This window comes from Symphalangus syndactylus, chromosome 2 (assembly GCF_028878055.3).
Source record: "Symphalangus syndactylus isolate Jambi chromosome 2, NHGRI_mSymSyn1-v2.1_pri, whole genome shotgun sequence".
In the NCBI taxonomy this organism is placed as follows: domain Eukaryota; kingdom Metazoa; phylum Chordata; class Mammalia; order Primates; family Hylobatidae; genus Symphalangus; species Symphalangus syndactylus.
In genome coordinates this window covers 34,659,551-34,676,491 of record NC_072424.2, presented here as the reverse complement: position 1 = coordinate 34,676,491, position 16,941 = coordinate 34,659,551, and the positions used below count along the sequence as shown (strand labels likewise).

The 16,941-nt window shown below is 43.8% G+C and overlaps 1 protein-coding gene across 12 annotated transcripts in view; it reads right to left on the bottom strand.

Moving 5' to 3' along the window:
* STN1 (STN1 subunit of CST complex) overlaps positions 1-14,400 on the bottom strand; it is a 68,770-nt gene extending 54,370 nt beyond the window's left edge. For 6 of the 12 annotated variants that reach the window (XR_010117770.1, XR_010117772.1, XR_010117773.1 and 3 more), the window contains exons 1-4: positions 13,544-13,687; positions 12,906-13,100; positions 5,670-5,765; positions 382-447 (exon numbers count right to left, since the gene is read on the bottom strand). Coding sequence is in view for 9 of the 12 variants with exons in the window: in XM_063628068.1 (XP_063484138.1) it covers positions 382-447; positions 5,670-5,765; positions 12,906-13,038 (295 nt within the window). In the remaining 3 variants the exon portion in view is untranslated. Of the gene's footprint in view, positions 1-381; positions 448-5,669; positions 5,766-12,905; positions 13,101-13,527; positions 13,742-13,934 lie in introns of those variants that run through there. The other 6 variants (XM_063628061.1, XM_063628105.1, XM_063628121.1 and 3 more) reach the window with 6 other exon arrangements.
* Between the last annotated feature and the right edge of the window lie 2,541 nt (positions 14,401-16,941).

Sequence of the window (16,941 nt, the reverse complement as noted above, 5' to 3'; positions counted from 1 at the left end):
CTTCAAAATGTTCTTTGGTCAAGTGATATGGCTGGGACGAGGGGATTCAGACCTGACTAGCAATTAGGCTAAGACACCTTGACTTATGTAATAATGGGCATGGTAAAAATGAACTGCTGAAACTCCCTGTAACCTATTCACATTCCTGTAGGCTCAGGAAGCAGTGAGCACCAAAGAGATGGGAGAAAGAAAAGCAACTGGCTCTCCTATGGCATCAGTTTTCAGAGCAGCCAAAGCTCTGGGTATAGTGCTTCAGGTAGATCAATGTAACTCACCAGCAGATAAATGTGAAAATTTAGCCCTATAGCTGTTTTGACGAACTACATTGAGTAAAATCCATTAGTTAGGTGAAAAGTACAGGAATGTTGCAAATAAAATTACCTGATACAGACTCAGTATTCAACTTTTTCCAGCAGATGCAGTTTATAACTCCAGTGCTGTCATCCACTGCAAGAGAAAAGTAAAAGGGTAGAAGAGAGATTTGGGCAAGGCTGGTGAATTAGCACGCTGTCATTGCATTCAGCCATACTGAAAGATGACCTCTTTCAATAGCCTGGAGAAGCAAATCCCTTATCAAACTCTCCTTCCACCTTTGAAACAACCTCTCACTGTATATGAGTATAAACTGCTTGTCTGCACAAGTCAATGTAATACACAAGCCCAATGGGATATGGTCAGCATTTCACTTATCCTACCTCAAGGTACTAATGATTAGTACCCTCAAGGGTACCCTCATGATGCTTGTCTACACCTCTCTACTAAAAATGGTGGCCTTGGGAAGTTAAGTGCAAAAACTGAATGACTGCTCACATACAAAATCAGCCTTTCTCTCCCACCCTGAAACGAGAGCATCGTGTGGTCTGTGGTTAGAGGCACAGGCACTTAGGGCGCAGCCTTCTGTCAGAGTCTCTTTGCTAGCGTGCTGACTTCCCAAGACAAAGCGTTCCAAGTCATTTGGCCTGGGTTTCTCTTTGTGAAAGATCTTTTGCCCAGTCCTCACCACTGCAGGGGCTACAAGAAAAGCCAAGCACATCACAGAAGGGCACCATTTTATTTTCATTATAGAAAATAATTATACCCTGGCCACAAAAACAGTACTAGTCTGGCTTATGTTATTCCTGGCTTATCTCATTTTTGCAAAAAATCAAACAATTCCCATTGCAGTTATATTTACAACTATAGAGGAATTTGGAGACGTTTGCTAGGGAATAACAGGCATTTTCTCTGCCTAATTTCTAACAAACTCAGAACAGAGGTTGCCAAGCATGGGGTCAGTGGGTCTCATAATTAAAAAAAAAAATCATCAACTAGACTGTTGTAAAGGCACACATAATCCTGAAGAAATCTAAGGCAAAATTTTTTACTGCTGGCCTAAATCTATGCTGAAGAAAAAGCCAAAAAGAGTACTTCCTATACTAAAATAAATCCTAGATGGGTTTCATTTTATTAAATATAAAAGAGGTAAACTTAAAATGAGAAGATGATATGGGTGAATACCTTTAACCCTGGGCTTAAAGTGGGTGGGGTGAGACTTCTTTAAGCAGAATCTTAAAATCAGAACTCATTAAAGAAAGTCTGATAAGTCTAACCACCTAAAAACTAATACTGGATAGCAATATTCCAAATGATAGGGTTAATGATTTAATATATAAAGAGCTCATAGGCTGGACATGGTGGCTCATGCCTATAATCCCAGCACTTTGGGAAGCCAAGGCAGGAGGATCACTTGAGCCTAGGAGTTTGAGACCAGCCTGGGGAACACAGGGAGACCCCGTCTCTACCAAAAAAAAAATTTTAAATTAGCCAGGCTTGGTGATATGTGCCTGTAGTCCCAGCTACTTGGGAGGCTGAGGTGGGAGAATTGATTGAGCCCAGGAGTTCAAGGCTGCAGTGAGCCATGATCATGCCACTGCACTCCAGCCTGGGCAACAGAATGAAACCCTGTTTCAAAAAATAAAAAATAAATAAAGAGCTCATATAAATTAATAAGAAAAAGATCAACATCACAAGAGAAAAAGTGGCAAAGAATATGTGATTCATGGAAGATCTAAAAATGGCCAATAAAAATACATCAGTATGCTAAGTTCACTAGTTACCATTAAGAAAAGCAAGTATACATAATTTATCAACAATGAAACTGACAAATATTAAAAATACTGATACCCTCATATGTTGATAGTGGGAGTATAAATTAGTAACACATTTCTAAAATTTAAATCTTAATGAGCAAGTTTGGAAGCATGCATCGGATTGTGAAATGTAAGCCAGGTGTGGTGGTACATGCCTGCTACTTGGGGGGCTGAGGCAAGATTGCTTGAGTCCAAGAGTTTGGGGCTACAGTGTGCTATGATTGTGCCTCTGATAGCCACTGCACTCCAGCCTGGGCCACACAGTGAGACCCTGCCTCTTAAAAAAAGTTGTTTTTAAATGTATATACCCTTTGACTTAACAATTACTTCCAGATAAAACAAAAACAAGTATACAGATATATACATCTTATGTAAGGCTGTTCACTGTAGTATTCTTTATAATACTGACACTTGGGAATACCTAAATGTTTATAAATATGGAATTGGTTAAAAAAAATTACAATGACATAGTATGTGGGAATAAAAAGATATACATGGCTCATTGTAAAACAGAAATATATAATCCAATTTATGTGCAACATTAAACTGTATTTTGACAGAAATGATTTTAAGACATTAAATACTAACAGTAGTTTCTCTTGGAGTGTGGGGAAGGAACCCCACATTCAATGTATACGTTGACTGTAAGCCTAATTTCAGAAACACTGAGAAAGAAATATGCATAATAGTACTAAGGAAATAGGCATTTCTATATTTCTTTGATACTGGGAACATGTTTAGAATGAGGAAGGATGTTCACCCAAACACTGACATTGTTTTGCCTAATTTATAGTGTTTCACATGATTTTTATATACTTCATTAAAATAATCTCTAGTTTGAAATTTTATTTTATAATGAGTAAGTACCATTTTAAGAATCCAAAAAATGAATAAGGACATTTTGCGTTAAAAAAAATGCATGACACTTCCAGGCACACCACTTCTCTGCAGTTGAAAAGCTTGATTTATAGTATAATAGAAAGTTAAAAAAAAAAATTAGCAGGCCAGGAGCAGTGGCTTATGCCTGTAATCCCAGCACTTTGGGAGGCCGAGGTGGGCAGATCACTTGAGGCCAGGAGTTCGAGACCAGCCTGGCCAACATGGTGAAACCACGTCTCTACTAAAAACACAAAAATTAGCTGGGTGTGGTGGTAAGCACCTGTAGTCCCAGCTACTCAGAAGGCTGAGGCAGGAGAATCACTTGAACCCGGGAGGCGGGGGTTGCAGTGAGCCAAGATCACACCACTGCACTCCAGTGTGGGCCACAGAGCGAGACTCCATCTCAAAAAAAAAATAAATAAATAAAATTAGCACATGAACATTTGTCCTAGAGAATGCGAGGTCATTCTGGTCTTGACTGTAGCCTTCCAATATTCTAGCTCTAAGCTCGAGTTGCCACCAAGTGTTCTGTGCACTCTGGGCACTGTCACCAACCCCCAGACTTCCCAGGTTTGTGACCTCTCCCAGCAGACCCTGTGCCTTGGTGCCCAGAGGTCTGGCTGCTGGAATGCCCCTGAATGGAGGCACCCTTGCAGTGCTGCACAATGTCCTCCACAGCTACGCAGCACAGCACCGCCTGGGCCGCTGGCCTTTTGTTTCAGCTGCGGGATGAGTCAGTGTGAGCAGGAAGCACCCCCAGCACAGGCCTGCGGTGAGTCAGGGGAAGCAGAACCCAGAACAGCAGGGAGCGGCCACCTGGCAGGTGGCCCAAAAGCCATGTTGTGCCTGAGGACAGCCAGGAGAGGGGCAGCTCTCCACAAGAATTAAAGTTGCAAAAGCCTCTCTACTCTCAATAATTTCAGCAGTCAGATGCTTTTTATTTTCCCAAAGCCCACAGATGTGTCATGCTCCTCAGACACTCACTCAGAGGGAAATGCTTACTGGAGAAGAGGCAATCATAGTGCCTTAATCTTTTTATAATGGGAAAAGAGGTTAAGTGAAGCTCCTTTACACACAGGCTTAATATCTAGCCTGGTTCTAGGGCCAGGATTTTAAAGTCCTCAAACAGCCTCATTTATTTGATCTAAAAAACAGAAAACTAAAAATCAAATGCAGTTAATTTTTTTTTTTTTTTTTTTTTGGTGGGTAGGGGATGGAAGAAAGGAGGAGGAGAGAAAAATCAAACTGAGTTATATGGAGACCACAGAACACACTGGAGTCAGTAAACAGAATGGACCCACAAATCTCCATCAGTGGAATCTTGAGCAAGTTACTAAGCCTTAGTTTTCTCATCTACAAAATGGAAATAGTACCTGTACTTTCTATTTCAAAAGACTAGGGGGAGAATAATGTGAAATTATGCATATAAAAGTGCTTTGTAAACTGAAAGACGCTATTATTTCGTTGTTGGCACTTGGAGAGGAAGCACTCTACTATACCACAGTGTACTGCCCATAGCTGGATACACTGTAGGAACTTAGTAAATATTTGTTGAGTTGTCTGGAGAAAAACAGGACCAATATCTTTGGTAAAATAAAGCAGAGAAGAGATTCAGTATGGGAATGTCTGACAGGATGATCCTTTTCAGAATTAAAAAAAAAAAAATAATATATATATATATATATATATATGCTGAGAAAAAGCAGAAAAAATAAGAGTTTTTATTTTTCACATGTTATTTTATTAAAAGTACAAGATAATACTCTTCAGGAAAATGAATACATGTAAAGAAATGCAATAATATTGTATCTACAAATTATCAATCATGCAGGGACTGCCAATGAAATGCTCTTGGTCACAAAGTTCAATTGCCTTCTATCTTTCCTCAAGAAGAGTAAGAATACAAATCCAAGGTATAGCACAAAAAGTGACACTGTCAATTTCAGCAAAGGTTTGGAATTTAAAGTTAAGTTTCCCACAAAATATCTAGCTTGGGCTCTTGACTATAGAGAAGCTTGGAGTTGTACAAGGCAATGTATTAAACGCTTAAAAATCAACTCAATGAAAAAAGACCAATTACACTAAAATAACATTCGAGCAATTCTCTGGTGTCCAAAATATAGAAACCCTTTATTAAGCTTCCAACATGAGGGAAAATAAACTTTCTGATAATGGATATTTACCCCTTTGAGTATCAAAAGGCTTTTTGTTAACTGTTCTGGACATAGAGATTTTAAAATTATTTTTCATACCTTCCTGTGTTGTTAAAGAATCTATTTTAACATTAATCTGGTCTTTGCTTTTTAAAGTCATCCACATAACCATATGTTATCACTTTGCTATTTACAGATATACCCTTTGGCATCAGGTGCCCTCCTGCCCTGTCCACCAATGCTCTTAGGGGGCTGTATTTTAATTCTTCCACTTCTTAGCACCTCAGCAGCTGTCACTTCACTGAATTCATCAGTATCATTCCTACCCATTGCCTCATTTTATTCTTAGCCTGTGTCTGGGGCTATAAGGGGCACCCCATAGAGAAAGTACATGCCCTTAGTGAGGGTCCCCAGCTACTCTAAACAGCTGGGGCTGCTGAAATCCAACTTTCAGCCCAGAAGTGTCAGCCTTCTACATCAACTTCATTTCAGACACAATTGTTCTTACCTCCATAACTGTAGAAAGCATCTCTTTCTCTCACTCCAATGACAGTTCCCAAGACATCTACCTGTTTTATTGGATGTCCATTGTACAAAAATATACCTAAAATTTAAAAAAAGCAAAGTTGACATAATGTATGATTACATTTTCTGCTTCATTAAATGTTAACTTGTAGGGGGGAAGGGAGTGTAAAAAAATCAATGCCATGCTGTTTGCTGAAATTCTAGACTTAAGAATCAGTCCTTGACAAATGACAATGCCCCAAGAAATTCCAATGTCTTTTCCTCACAGGTCCTAAGTAGAAAGCTTGGCATTAAAGCTTGTGCTAGTGCAGACGGGAGAAAACCAACGCTGTCCAACTAGATTTGGTTAATGCACCTCCGTGCAGAATGCTCACAAGGGGCCTGAAAACAGTTATTATACTGGGGGACCAAACACAGGACTATATTTGAAGCAAGTAGAAGGAAAGAGAGAGGAAACCATGAGAAAGTCTTCCTTGGCTTTTTTTTTTTTTTTCAAACAAGTGCTTTTCTGAGAAACCAGTCATGATTTCTTTGAACTGGCAATAGTATTTTTTTTAAAAAGACAGTAAGTAGGTTACAAAACGTTGCCCTTTGGGGCCAGGTTACAACCCCAAAACTTCTCTTTTAAAAACTCTGTTTTCAAAACCTAGGCTACAGATGGAGGCAGGCAACTTCCTGCCAGAGGAGAAAGCTGAGAAGGGGAACCTAACCACTGATACCCAGAGGCTTTTTTCTGACTTGGGGCCAGGACACAGAGGGGCTGCTCAGAGCAGGGAGTCCCTGATGGTCCCAGGGCTGTCCTGGCTCCTGCAAGGCTTCCCTTCTGCCTGTCCCCCAATAACCTAACCTGAGCTCCCCACTTCACCTTAAGCTACATGCACTGTGTTCCTGACATCTGCAACTAAAGAGTCCTGTCCAATCTCTTTTCCAGCCTCTTCCCCCCGCCCCCATGATGGCTAAATTCTTTACTTTCAGAAACAGGTTATAAACTTTTATATGGTGATTTCCTTTTTCCTTTTTTTTAAATTAGACATGGGCATCTCACTTTGTTGCCCAGGCTGGTCTTGAACTCCCGGCCTCAAGCGATCCTCCCGCCTTGGTGTCTCAAAGTGCTGGGAGCCACCACACCCAGTCAAGTCCTTTTTAAAATAAATATACGAATTCTAAATTAAGAAACAATGATCACCTCAGGCATTTGGCCATTCTTCCCCTCACATCAAGCGTAGTCACAGCCTCTATTCTCTCCATTCATGGGGGGACCTGTGGCCTGAATCCCAATGCCCCACAGAACCCCCAGACTGGCCTCTGCTGATGGTTCTGTTTCCCTTGTAGACAAAGGGACTGAGGAAGAGTCCAAAGGATGAACAAGGAGCTTCTAAGCCTCAGTTACAGAGAGACACCAGGGGAGTGAGATGTGGGTTTAAGAAATAAGAGGTGGCAAATTTAGCCAAAAGCAAGACCCTCTCCCTCCACAGAGGTACGCTTCTAAAGATAACCTGGTGGTTGGAGACTGTCCTCAGGACAACCTTGCAGGCATGAGCTGAAGATGGCAGGAACAAGGAGGGAAGGAGCCTGGGTCACTGTGTCACCCCCAAAAGAGTCACCTCCATCCAGGAAAACTTGGATTGAATGGAGACAAAGTGTTTCCAGTCTCAACTCCTGGTCTCAAACAGGAGCCCAACTAATTTTTAAAATTTTTTATAGAGATGGGGTCTCTCTCTGTCGCCCATGCTGGCCTCAAACTCTCGGCCTCCCAAAGCACTAGAATTATAGGTGTGAGCCACTGCACCCAGGCCATAAAATTTTAAGATGTAGCCAGTTCCAACTGGCTTCTCCCAAGTTCTCACAATTGAAACCTAGTCTTTTCCATAAGACCATTGATGAGATCTTCAGTCCCCTGCCCCTGCCTGCCTGCACTGACCAAATGCAAAAGGACAGGGAGCCTGCAGAGAAGGGAGATCCCTGTGTCCTGTGTAGTCAAGGGCAGGCTTCCTTACGGCAGAAGCAAACTTTAAACCAGGAAAATGAGCCTCACCCAGGGATGCCCTCTACTGCCGTACACCCCACCACTCAGCCTTGGAGTGCCTGTGTGCAGAGCAGGGCTGAGGCATGGTGCTGCTTTGGTGGTCTAGGTTTGCTGCAGGGCCAGGTGGCCTGAGCTCCAGGCTGATCTCTGGCTGCACTCAGCCCTTTCTGCCACCCCAAATGCTCTGTATCACTATTTGCACACTGAGCAGAGTAAAGTTAGAGAGAACTGTTTTATAGAACAGGGCTGGCCTCCCCCTCCCCCGGCCTACGTGATGGTCTATCCTGGCTGCCAGATACTTGTTTGTATTAGAGACAGACACTCCACAGGGTCTGTTGTGGCCCACAGCACATAGGCAATCAGAGGCAGAAAGCAGAGCTGTTTGGACCCACAGAGGGCTGGCTGTCCACCACTGAAATGTCTTTCTAGCGGTTGAGAAGCAGCAGGATGCTCTGTTGGTGATGTCTGAAAGTCCCAGGATTCTTTGGGTCTCCAAGGAGATCCTAGCATATACCACTGTCGTGGTTTTAATAAAGAGCAAAAACACTTTCAGATGGGGAAAAGAGTGGAACAAAAGGTATTCTTCCTGGGTTGAAGTCTGGGGGAAAGGCATTGAGAAGACTGGGCTAATGGCACAAGCCAATGAAGTCCTCAAGTCACTTGTGATGGAGGCCAGTCATCCAATGGTACCAACTGTATGTGGCAACACTTAATAAAAATCTGAACAGGTCTTCACTTGTGGACACAGTAGACTTTCTTGAAAAAGGACAGAAAAGTGAGCCCTGTGAATTTTCATCTCACGGATTGACAACAATGACTTGCCTTTACGGACCGACATGGTCACTCAAGATGAAGATGCAACAAAATCCTTCCAGTTCCAAGTGGCTGATGAAAAAAAAAATCTTAAAAGCATCACAGAGAAAGAGATCAGAAGAATATAACAGATAGTTTGAATTTTAAAACTCAGAGAAAAGCAACTGAGGAGGAAATACACTGCTTAGAAAGAAGAAACATCTCCAAGTATATAGAAACGTGAACTACACGTATCAGATGCACAGCATCTACAAGAAGATGGCTGAAGACATGGAAAAAAGAATTAGAGAGCCATTTTCTTCTAACAAAGCGATCTTCTATAAGAAGAGAGCTCAAGAAAGTTGGATGGCTGCTCTGTCAACTGAGAGAAAGCTTAATGAACTAAGAAAAGAAAATGGTAACAAATACTAGATAACAGAGCTCATGTTCCAGCCTTTCCCAAGGCCCTTGTGTTCCTGCTGTTCCACATGTAGCCCACAGAGGCCTAAAAGCATCAGAGGACCCCCTGGATCATCAGGCCCCCAAGAAGGAGGAGAGTCAAGCTATAAGGGTTCAGGGATCTAGGGTCACAGGCAGGTTGACTTGGATTTCAAGCAGCCGACCCTGAACATCCACAACCACAGCAAGACATTTGACTGTTTTCTCTTTTTAAAAGTACTTTTGATTGCTCTCTTTTTAGTTTAACTGCTGTTATTTAATCGATGCTATGTTATTTACGTTTGACAGCATTAAAACACCTAAGATAATCTTTTTCAACCAGATTTAATATAATTCTTATGAATATATTATTTCCACTTCATTGTACCCACTAGAATAATAGGATAAGTATTATATGCTGATTTAAATAAAAGAGTCACTATTATTTAACCCATCATTAAAGTTTGACATGGATAGAGATATTTAAAACAATAAATACGACTTCTGTATGTTATGTGCTATTATTAAAAATACATATATATATATATATATATATATATTTTTTTTTTTTTTGAGACAGGGTCTTGCTCTATTGCCCAGACTGGAAGGCAGTGGTACAATCACAGCTTACTGCAGCCTTGACCTTCCAGGCTAAAGTGATTCTCCCACCTCAGCCTCCTGACTAACTGGGACCATAGGTACTGCTTTTTAAAACTCAGACACAGGGTCTCACTTTGTTGCCTAGGCTGGTCTTGAACTTCGGGCTCAAGTGATCCTCCCGCCTTGGCCTCCCAAAGTACTGGGATTACAGGCATGAGCCACTGTACCTGGGATACTTTTTAATGCCAAAAAAAAAACAAAACAAAACAAAACAAAAAGAACCCACACAAATCTAAATACCACCACAATCAAATTTCACAGTATTTTTCTTAGTTCAACTCTAAATTCAAATTTTGAGGAGCTGACATTTTGCAATCATTTTGCAATGCAATTCTGATGCTAACTACTCAAAGTTAGGTTAAATTTCACAGGTGAAGGGCACAGTCCCCCACAATACTGCCCTCATTTGAGTCATGAGTCCCAAGTTTTATGACAGTCCTCAGGCCATCTGCACTTCTGACCAACTGGTTATAAATTTGGGGGTCCCCAACACTCCCTCAGGTTTGATAATTTGCTAGAATGACTCACAGGACTCAGGAAGGTGCTATACTTATGATTATAGTTTTATCCATGAAGGATCCAAATCAAGGCTGGCCAAATGAAGAGATGCTAGGGCAGGGTCTGGGAGGGCACAAACACAAAGCTTCTGTGTCCTTGACACATCACCCCCTGACACACCAACACATGATTATCAACTAGGGAAGCTCATCTGACCCTCAGTGTCCACAGTTTTTACTGAGGTCTCATAAGGTAGGCACAATTAACTGAATTATTGGCCACATAACTGAACTCAATTTCTAGCCCCACTCCCTTCCCAAAGGGTCAGACTGATATGATCTGGCTCAAAACCCCCAACTCTCTAATCAGTTGGTCTTTTAGGCATAGACAGCCCCACTCCAAACTATCTAGGGATCCAGCATGAACCACCTGATTCGCATAAATTCAAGTGTGGTTCCAGAGGGCACCATGAATAATAATGATGCTCCTATCACTCAGGAAACTATAATAATTTAGATGTTACCCTGCAGGAACCAAGGGCAAAGGTCAGCGAAATTCTTTATCACACAACACATTCATTTCATATTTTATCATTTTTGGGGTTTGTCTTTGTTATTTTGTTTAAGATATTCTTTGCTGTTTAAACAATCCCAAATTTTACGTAGTCAAAAGTTTTGTCTTTATAGTAAATGAAACCAAACACAACAACAAAACAAAAACCTAGGAGTGGAATTCCCCACCCCTCAGAACACTATGGTATAGTCTAAAGCAGTGGTCCCCAACCTTTTTGACACTGGTTTTGTAGAAGACAATTTTTCTGGGGATGGGGGTTGGGGGAGTAGTTTGGGGATGAAACTGTTCCACCTCAGATCATGAGGCATTAGATTATCCTAAGGAGCGTGCAACTATATCCCTCACACGTGCAGTTCACAATAAGGTTTGTGCTTCTAAAAGAATGTAATGCTGCTGCTGACGTGACAGGATGTGGGGCTCAGGCAGTAATGCTCACTGGCCAACCACTCACTTCCTGCTGTGCGGCCCAGTTCCTAACTGGCCATGTACCAGTAGTGGTCTGTGGTCCCAGGGGTTGGGGGCCCCAGGTCTGAATGTATCCAATCTGTCAGCTGATGTCTGCTTTAACCATAAGGTATCATTTTCAAAACACCTTGGAAACATTCTCACCAGTGATAAATCAAAGATCACTGATCCTGTTTTTGTTGGTTTGTTTTTATTATTTATTTATTTATTTATTTATTCATTTATTTTTTTGAGACGGAGTCTCGCTCTGTCTCCCAGGCTGGAATGCAGTGGCGCGATCTCGGCTCACCGCAAGCTCCGCCTCCCAGGTTCACGCCATTCTCCTGCCTCAGCCTCCGGAGTAGCTGGGACTACAGGTGCCCGCCACCGCACCCGGCTAATTTTTTTTTTGTATTTTTAGTAGAGACGGGGTTTCACCGTGGTCTCGATTTCCTGACCTCGTGATCTACCCGCCTCGGCCTCCCAAAGTGCTGGGATTACAGGCGTGAGCCACCGCACCCGGCCTGTTGGTTTGTTTTTAATACATCATAAAGTCTTTTGCCTACAGGTAGAGTTAAGCCCCTGTCATGTCCTTGGTATCTGTTTTCTCACCTGCAGAAGATCATTAAGCAAGGCTAGAATTTGGTGTGAATTAATTTCTTCCTGAAGAGATGAGCTATGAAGAAAACCACACTGGAAAATGGAAAACTGTGGAGGAGGTTGGCTGCCTCCCAAGGGAAAAAACAGACCATTTCCAACAATAATTAGGAAATAAAGGTGTGGCGAAAAATCTGTACAAAAAGCATTAGCATAAGGTCATCCAAATATATTTGTACATTTAACTGGAAACAAACAAAACCTTATCTCATTAAAACTGTGGATGCTTAAGATTCTTGACTACTTCTAACTCATAGTTTGTTATTCAGAAGGACCTTGACTGGAAAGCTTCACTCAAAATAGCAAAGGAAGTTTAACCAAACTTCTCAAATAGCACAGTAAACACGTGGCTATTTGTGAATTATTACACAGCTACGTGAATTATTTAAATCCACCCCAAACTATACTTGTTATAATTTTAGGTAAGATAAGCCTATCTCTAGTAGCCACTATTCTAATACAAAAAAAAAAAAAAAAAAAAGAAAATTTAAACTTTACATGTATAATGCCTTGTTGCTTCAACTGCTATTTCTATTTGAGGGCCCACTATATGCCAGGCACTGTTCTAAGCCCTGGGATTACACAGGTGAACAAGACAGATGATGTCCTTCCTCTCAGGGAGTTTATAATATTTTGATTCTGCTTAATTCAAAAGAAAACAAACCCCCATTACATATCAGGAATCAAAAGATTCCACTACACAGGGTTAAGCTCCATGTTTACAAAGAAACCCAAACTTTGCAGAAGGTGAGTCACATGCCCAGACCAGGTAAGTGGCACATTTAGGAAAGGAGCCAGGCCTAGGAATACCTGGCCCAGGGATCTCTCCAACAGGATCAGGGCCAAAGAAAAACAAATGAGCATTTTCAAGTATGAAAGACCCTGAATGGAGGTAAAAACCTCACTATAAAGGCTACTCCCCCAAACACCTACTAAAAAAAAAAAAAAAAAAGATTTAGACTGTTTTTTTACCTTGCAGATAAATGAACTCATGCGAAGGTCCAGGCTAGGTCCCTTTCAAAGCCTGCAGCAGGGAAGGCTCTCCTAAAAGCCTCTAATCCCAGCTTTCTGAGACTTTGGCAAAGGGTGGCAGATGCAGCCCAGGGCATCCCAGGGTGGCTAGCCACATACCTGGCACCTGGCGGGACTCCTTCATGTCCAGGATATCCCTGATGTAGAGTTTTGCAAAGGCTAGAAACACAGGATCCAAACCCCACAAGAGGGAAGGGGTCTCCTCTTCACACCGGCTGGATCCAGGCTGCATCAAGAGGCAGGGCTGTGGCTTCCAGCTAACTCTGAAAGGTTCTGCATCACTGAGTCAAGCATCTAGATGGGACACAGAAATGAGGATGCAATGCGTTTAACGTGGGTCAAAGTGGCACGGCCCTGACGCTGCTCCCAGGTGGGCGTCCAGGACTCCAGGAGGGGTGAATGCAGGGATCCAGGGCCCTGTCAAACTCCATGCCACGGGGCGTGTTAAGAGGCGTTCCTCACGTCAGGACGCCTGCGTTCCTTACGGCCCTCCCGCTGTTCTCCTTCCCACAAAGCACCAACTTCGGAACGGCTAAACATCAACTTTCACTCTGGGAAGATACGTCCATACAGGAGTACCAGAAACCGCTTGGGGTCCCTGGAGGAACGGGCGCCCTCGCAGCCCTGCACGTGTTGGGGCATAGTGGATGGGTCTGACTGTCGCTCTGCCCTAAACTTTCCGCTTTTGGGGATGAGCCAAGAAAAAGAGGAAAAAAGATACCAAAAAATGGACCCACTTGTAGCCCCTCCCGCCGCCTGCAGCTCCAGGAGTCCTGAGACCCGGCCCTTCCGGCGCTCTGAGCCGCTGGCGGCGACCGCCCCGCCCGGCGCAGGAGCAGTTGGCTGAGGTCGCCTCTGGAGTTCCGGCCTGAGCCCGCCCCCTGCCCCGCCGGGGACCAACCCCGGTCTCCGCGCCAGCGTATTTCCTTTCTGCTGCGGCGCCTCGCCACCGCTCCGCCCCATCTCTTCCGAAGTCCCGCCTCATCCCACCCAGGCCCCACCCATCCCGCCGCGGCCAAGCCCCATCCCATCAGAAGCCACGCCCCATCCCGCCGCGGCCCAACCCTCCGCTCGGCCCCATCCAGCCGAAGCCCCGCCCGTTCCTTGCCCCGCCGCAGCGCAGCGTACTTTTGGTTCAGGCAGCGCTGCAGCCCCGCCTTCGTGCTAGACTCCACCGCTGAGGCCTAGGAGCCGACCTTGAAATTCCTGCAGGTAGGCCGGGCGCTGTGGCTCACGCCTGTAATCCCAGCACTTTGGGAGGCCGAGGCGGGCGGATCACGAGGTCAGGAGATCGAGACCATCCTGGCTAACATGGTGAAACCCCGTCTCTACTAAAAATACAAAAAATTAGCCGGGCGAGGTGGCGGGCGCCTGTAGTCCCAGCTACTCGGGAGTCTGAGGCAGGAGAATGGCGTGAATCCGGGAGGTGGAGCTTGCAGTGAGCCGAGATCGTGCCACTGCACTCCAGCCTGGGCGACAGAGCCAGACTCCGTCTCAAAAAAAAAAAAAAAAAAAAAAAAAAAGAAATTCCTGCAGGTCTAACGCCGCTCTTCTAGTCACCTTTCACCCCTCCTCCTGCTGGTGGCGGGACCCTGAACCTGGGCCTCCTAGAGGTTGGGTTAGGATCAGACTATTTTTCTTTTTGATTCCTGATATGTAAAACAGACAAAAAGTAAGCAGTGCCACGAGTGCATTGTGGTATATTTTAAATGTTCATTTACAGTTGGTAAGTGACCTGACACACACACTTAGGACTCTAGTTTCACTTGGAGATGTCAATATCTAAATTTGAGCCCTCGAGTGAATGTGAGGTCTTGACTCTGCCAGAGACTAGCCGTGCAAAATCATGACAATACATTTTGTCTCCTTTACCCTTGTTCCGTCTACAGTCTGGAAGGTTGTGCACTTAAGAACTTTGAAAAGCTGGCATTTTGGTAAGTCATGGCCACCTTGATGGTGCTTAGTCTCCAGAATTTCTATTTTAAAGTGAGGAAAGATAGCCACATTCCACTCACATAAAGAGCTACGTTACCCGAGACGTCAGGAATTCTTCCTAATTTACAGAGACTCTGGAAAATGGCAGGGGAGTACAGATCACCCTGGCAGACCATTCCCGGGGGAGGCAGGTGGTGGCCAAAGAGATAATTGCTAAACTATTTATCAGAGAAGGAACTTGGAGCCGCTGGAATGGAAAATGTGTGTGTCATTAGACCCATGGCATTTAATTACCTCCCCGGTCATTTAAGAAGCTCAAAAACAAGAGTCCTTGGTAAAATACATTGCCCAGATTCTACCGCAACGAACACTAGGAAACGTAGAGTTTAAGATTTAATTAAGAGAAGACACCGGCTGGGCCCGGTGGCTCACACCTGTAATCCCAACACTTTGTGAGGCCGAGGCGGGCAGATCACGAGGTCAGGAGTTCAAGACCAGGCAGGCCAATATACGGAAACCAACCCCGTCTCTACTAAAAATAACAAAAATTAGCCGAATGTGGTGGTGTGCGCCTGTAATCCCAGCTACTCGGGAGGCTGAGGCAGGAGAATCGCATGAACCTGGGAGACAGCGGTTGCAGTGAGCCGAGATTGGGCCATTGGACTCCAGCCTAGGCGACAGTGTGAGACTCTGTCTCAAAAAAAAAAAAAAAAGAGAGAGAGAAGATACCTTCTCTTATAGGAGGAAGGCCCTTGCAAAGAAAACATACCCAGTAGGACAGGTACTTCCTGCTGACCTGTCAGATGGGGAGAGACAGGTTGGGTGACATTTTCCTGACTGTACACGTCTGCTCCAGGGTGAAACCCAAAGGGGGAAATCACTACTAGGTGTCAGAGCCTGAGATGATTTCAGGAATAATGCTCATGGCTCTCAAGGGTAGAGTGTTGGATGTAAGAACCCTTCCGGACTCCACGCTTACTGCCAGCCTTGGGAAGGACCACACCCAGGTGGTATAAGCAGAGCAGAATGTCCCAACGTCATCTTTTACAATGAAGGGAGGCCTCCTTGGAGTCTGAGGGTGTTCCTTTTGATCTGAGCCCCAAACCTGAAGGAGTAGGTTGTAACTGAAACCTAAGGTGAAATGCAGAAAAGAATTTCCAGACTGCAGAAGCATTGAGAGGAATTTGGGAGGATCCTCTTCCCTTTAGTTTCCATCAACACAGATTTCAGGTTCCCCAAGCCACCGCCAGGACGTGTATGAAGGGACCCCTAAAATCCTCAACACTGCAGGGCTCCTCCGATTGGAATTCTGCAACACTGCAAAGCAGATATTTCAAAACCCAGCAGTTAAGACGTAATGCTAGGAACCCATTCTTACAGCTTCTCAATGTGAAACTTGTGAACTTGGTTTTGAAGGATTTGTGACAGAATAGACAATTCTTTCTAGAAAGTTAAGGTTTCAACAAGTTCTTCTGGAAAATGAGGGGATTGAACTGGATATCTCATAACTCAGAGCTCAAACTATCATGTTTTAAACATGTTTTACATCTTTACAGGTGGAATTGAGTTTGTCCACTTGCAAAGTGGGTTAGATTTTCTGTTTGAAGTTTACAGTTGACAAAAGATTCTCTCTTTGATCAAACTCTAATCGGGCTCCTTGAGTCCTCTTCCCAATTTGTCCTCAACCTTGGCCTATAAAGACATGAACAAACGCTACATAGTTTCAAACAGCTCAAGGCTACATTCCTAGAATGACCCTAGATCCCTTTAAAGTGCCTGTGTGAGAAAACTCAAGGCTGCCAAAAGTAACAAACCTGCACGTTGTGCACATGCACCCTAGAACTTAAAGTATAATTAAAAAAAAAAAAGAAGAAGAATTTACTGTTTGTTCCAGCCAATACCTGAAGGCAAGGCCTTGTCTCCTAGCCTTTGTTGGAGGGTGGGAGCCTAACTCCAATAAGCATCAGTTAGCAAGCCTAGATGGGTCTCACATGGACTGGTCCCCTCCCTTCTCATTTTTTGTAATTTTTTCACTTCGCAGACTATTCTCAAGCACCTGCAATTCTTCCCTGCCCCACTGCCCCCCAATCCATTTTCTCTTTAAAAAGCCCAGTGACCTCTCTATGCATCTGAAGGGAACTCAGCTCTTTCCCCTACTGTCAATAGTTATTCAGTAAAGTGCTTTCACTGCTTTAACTAA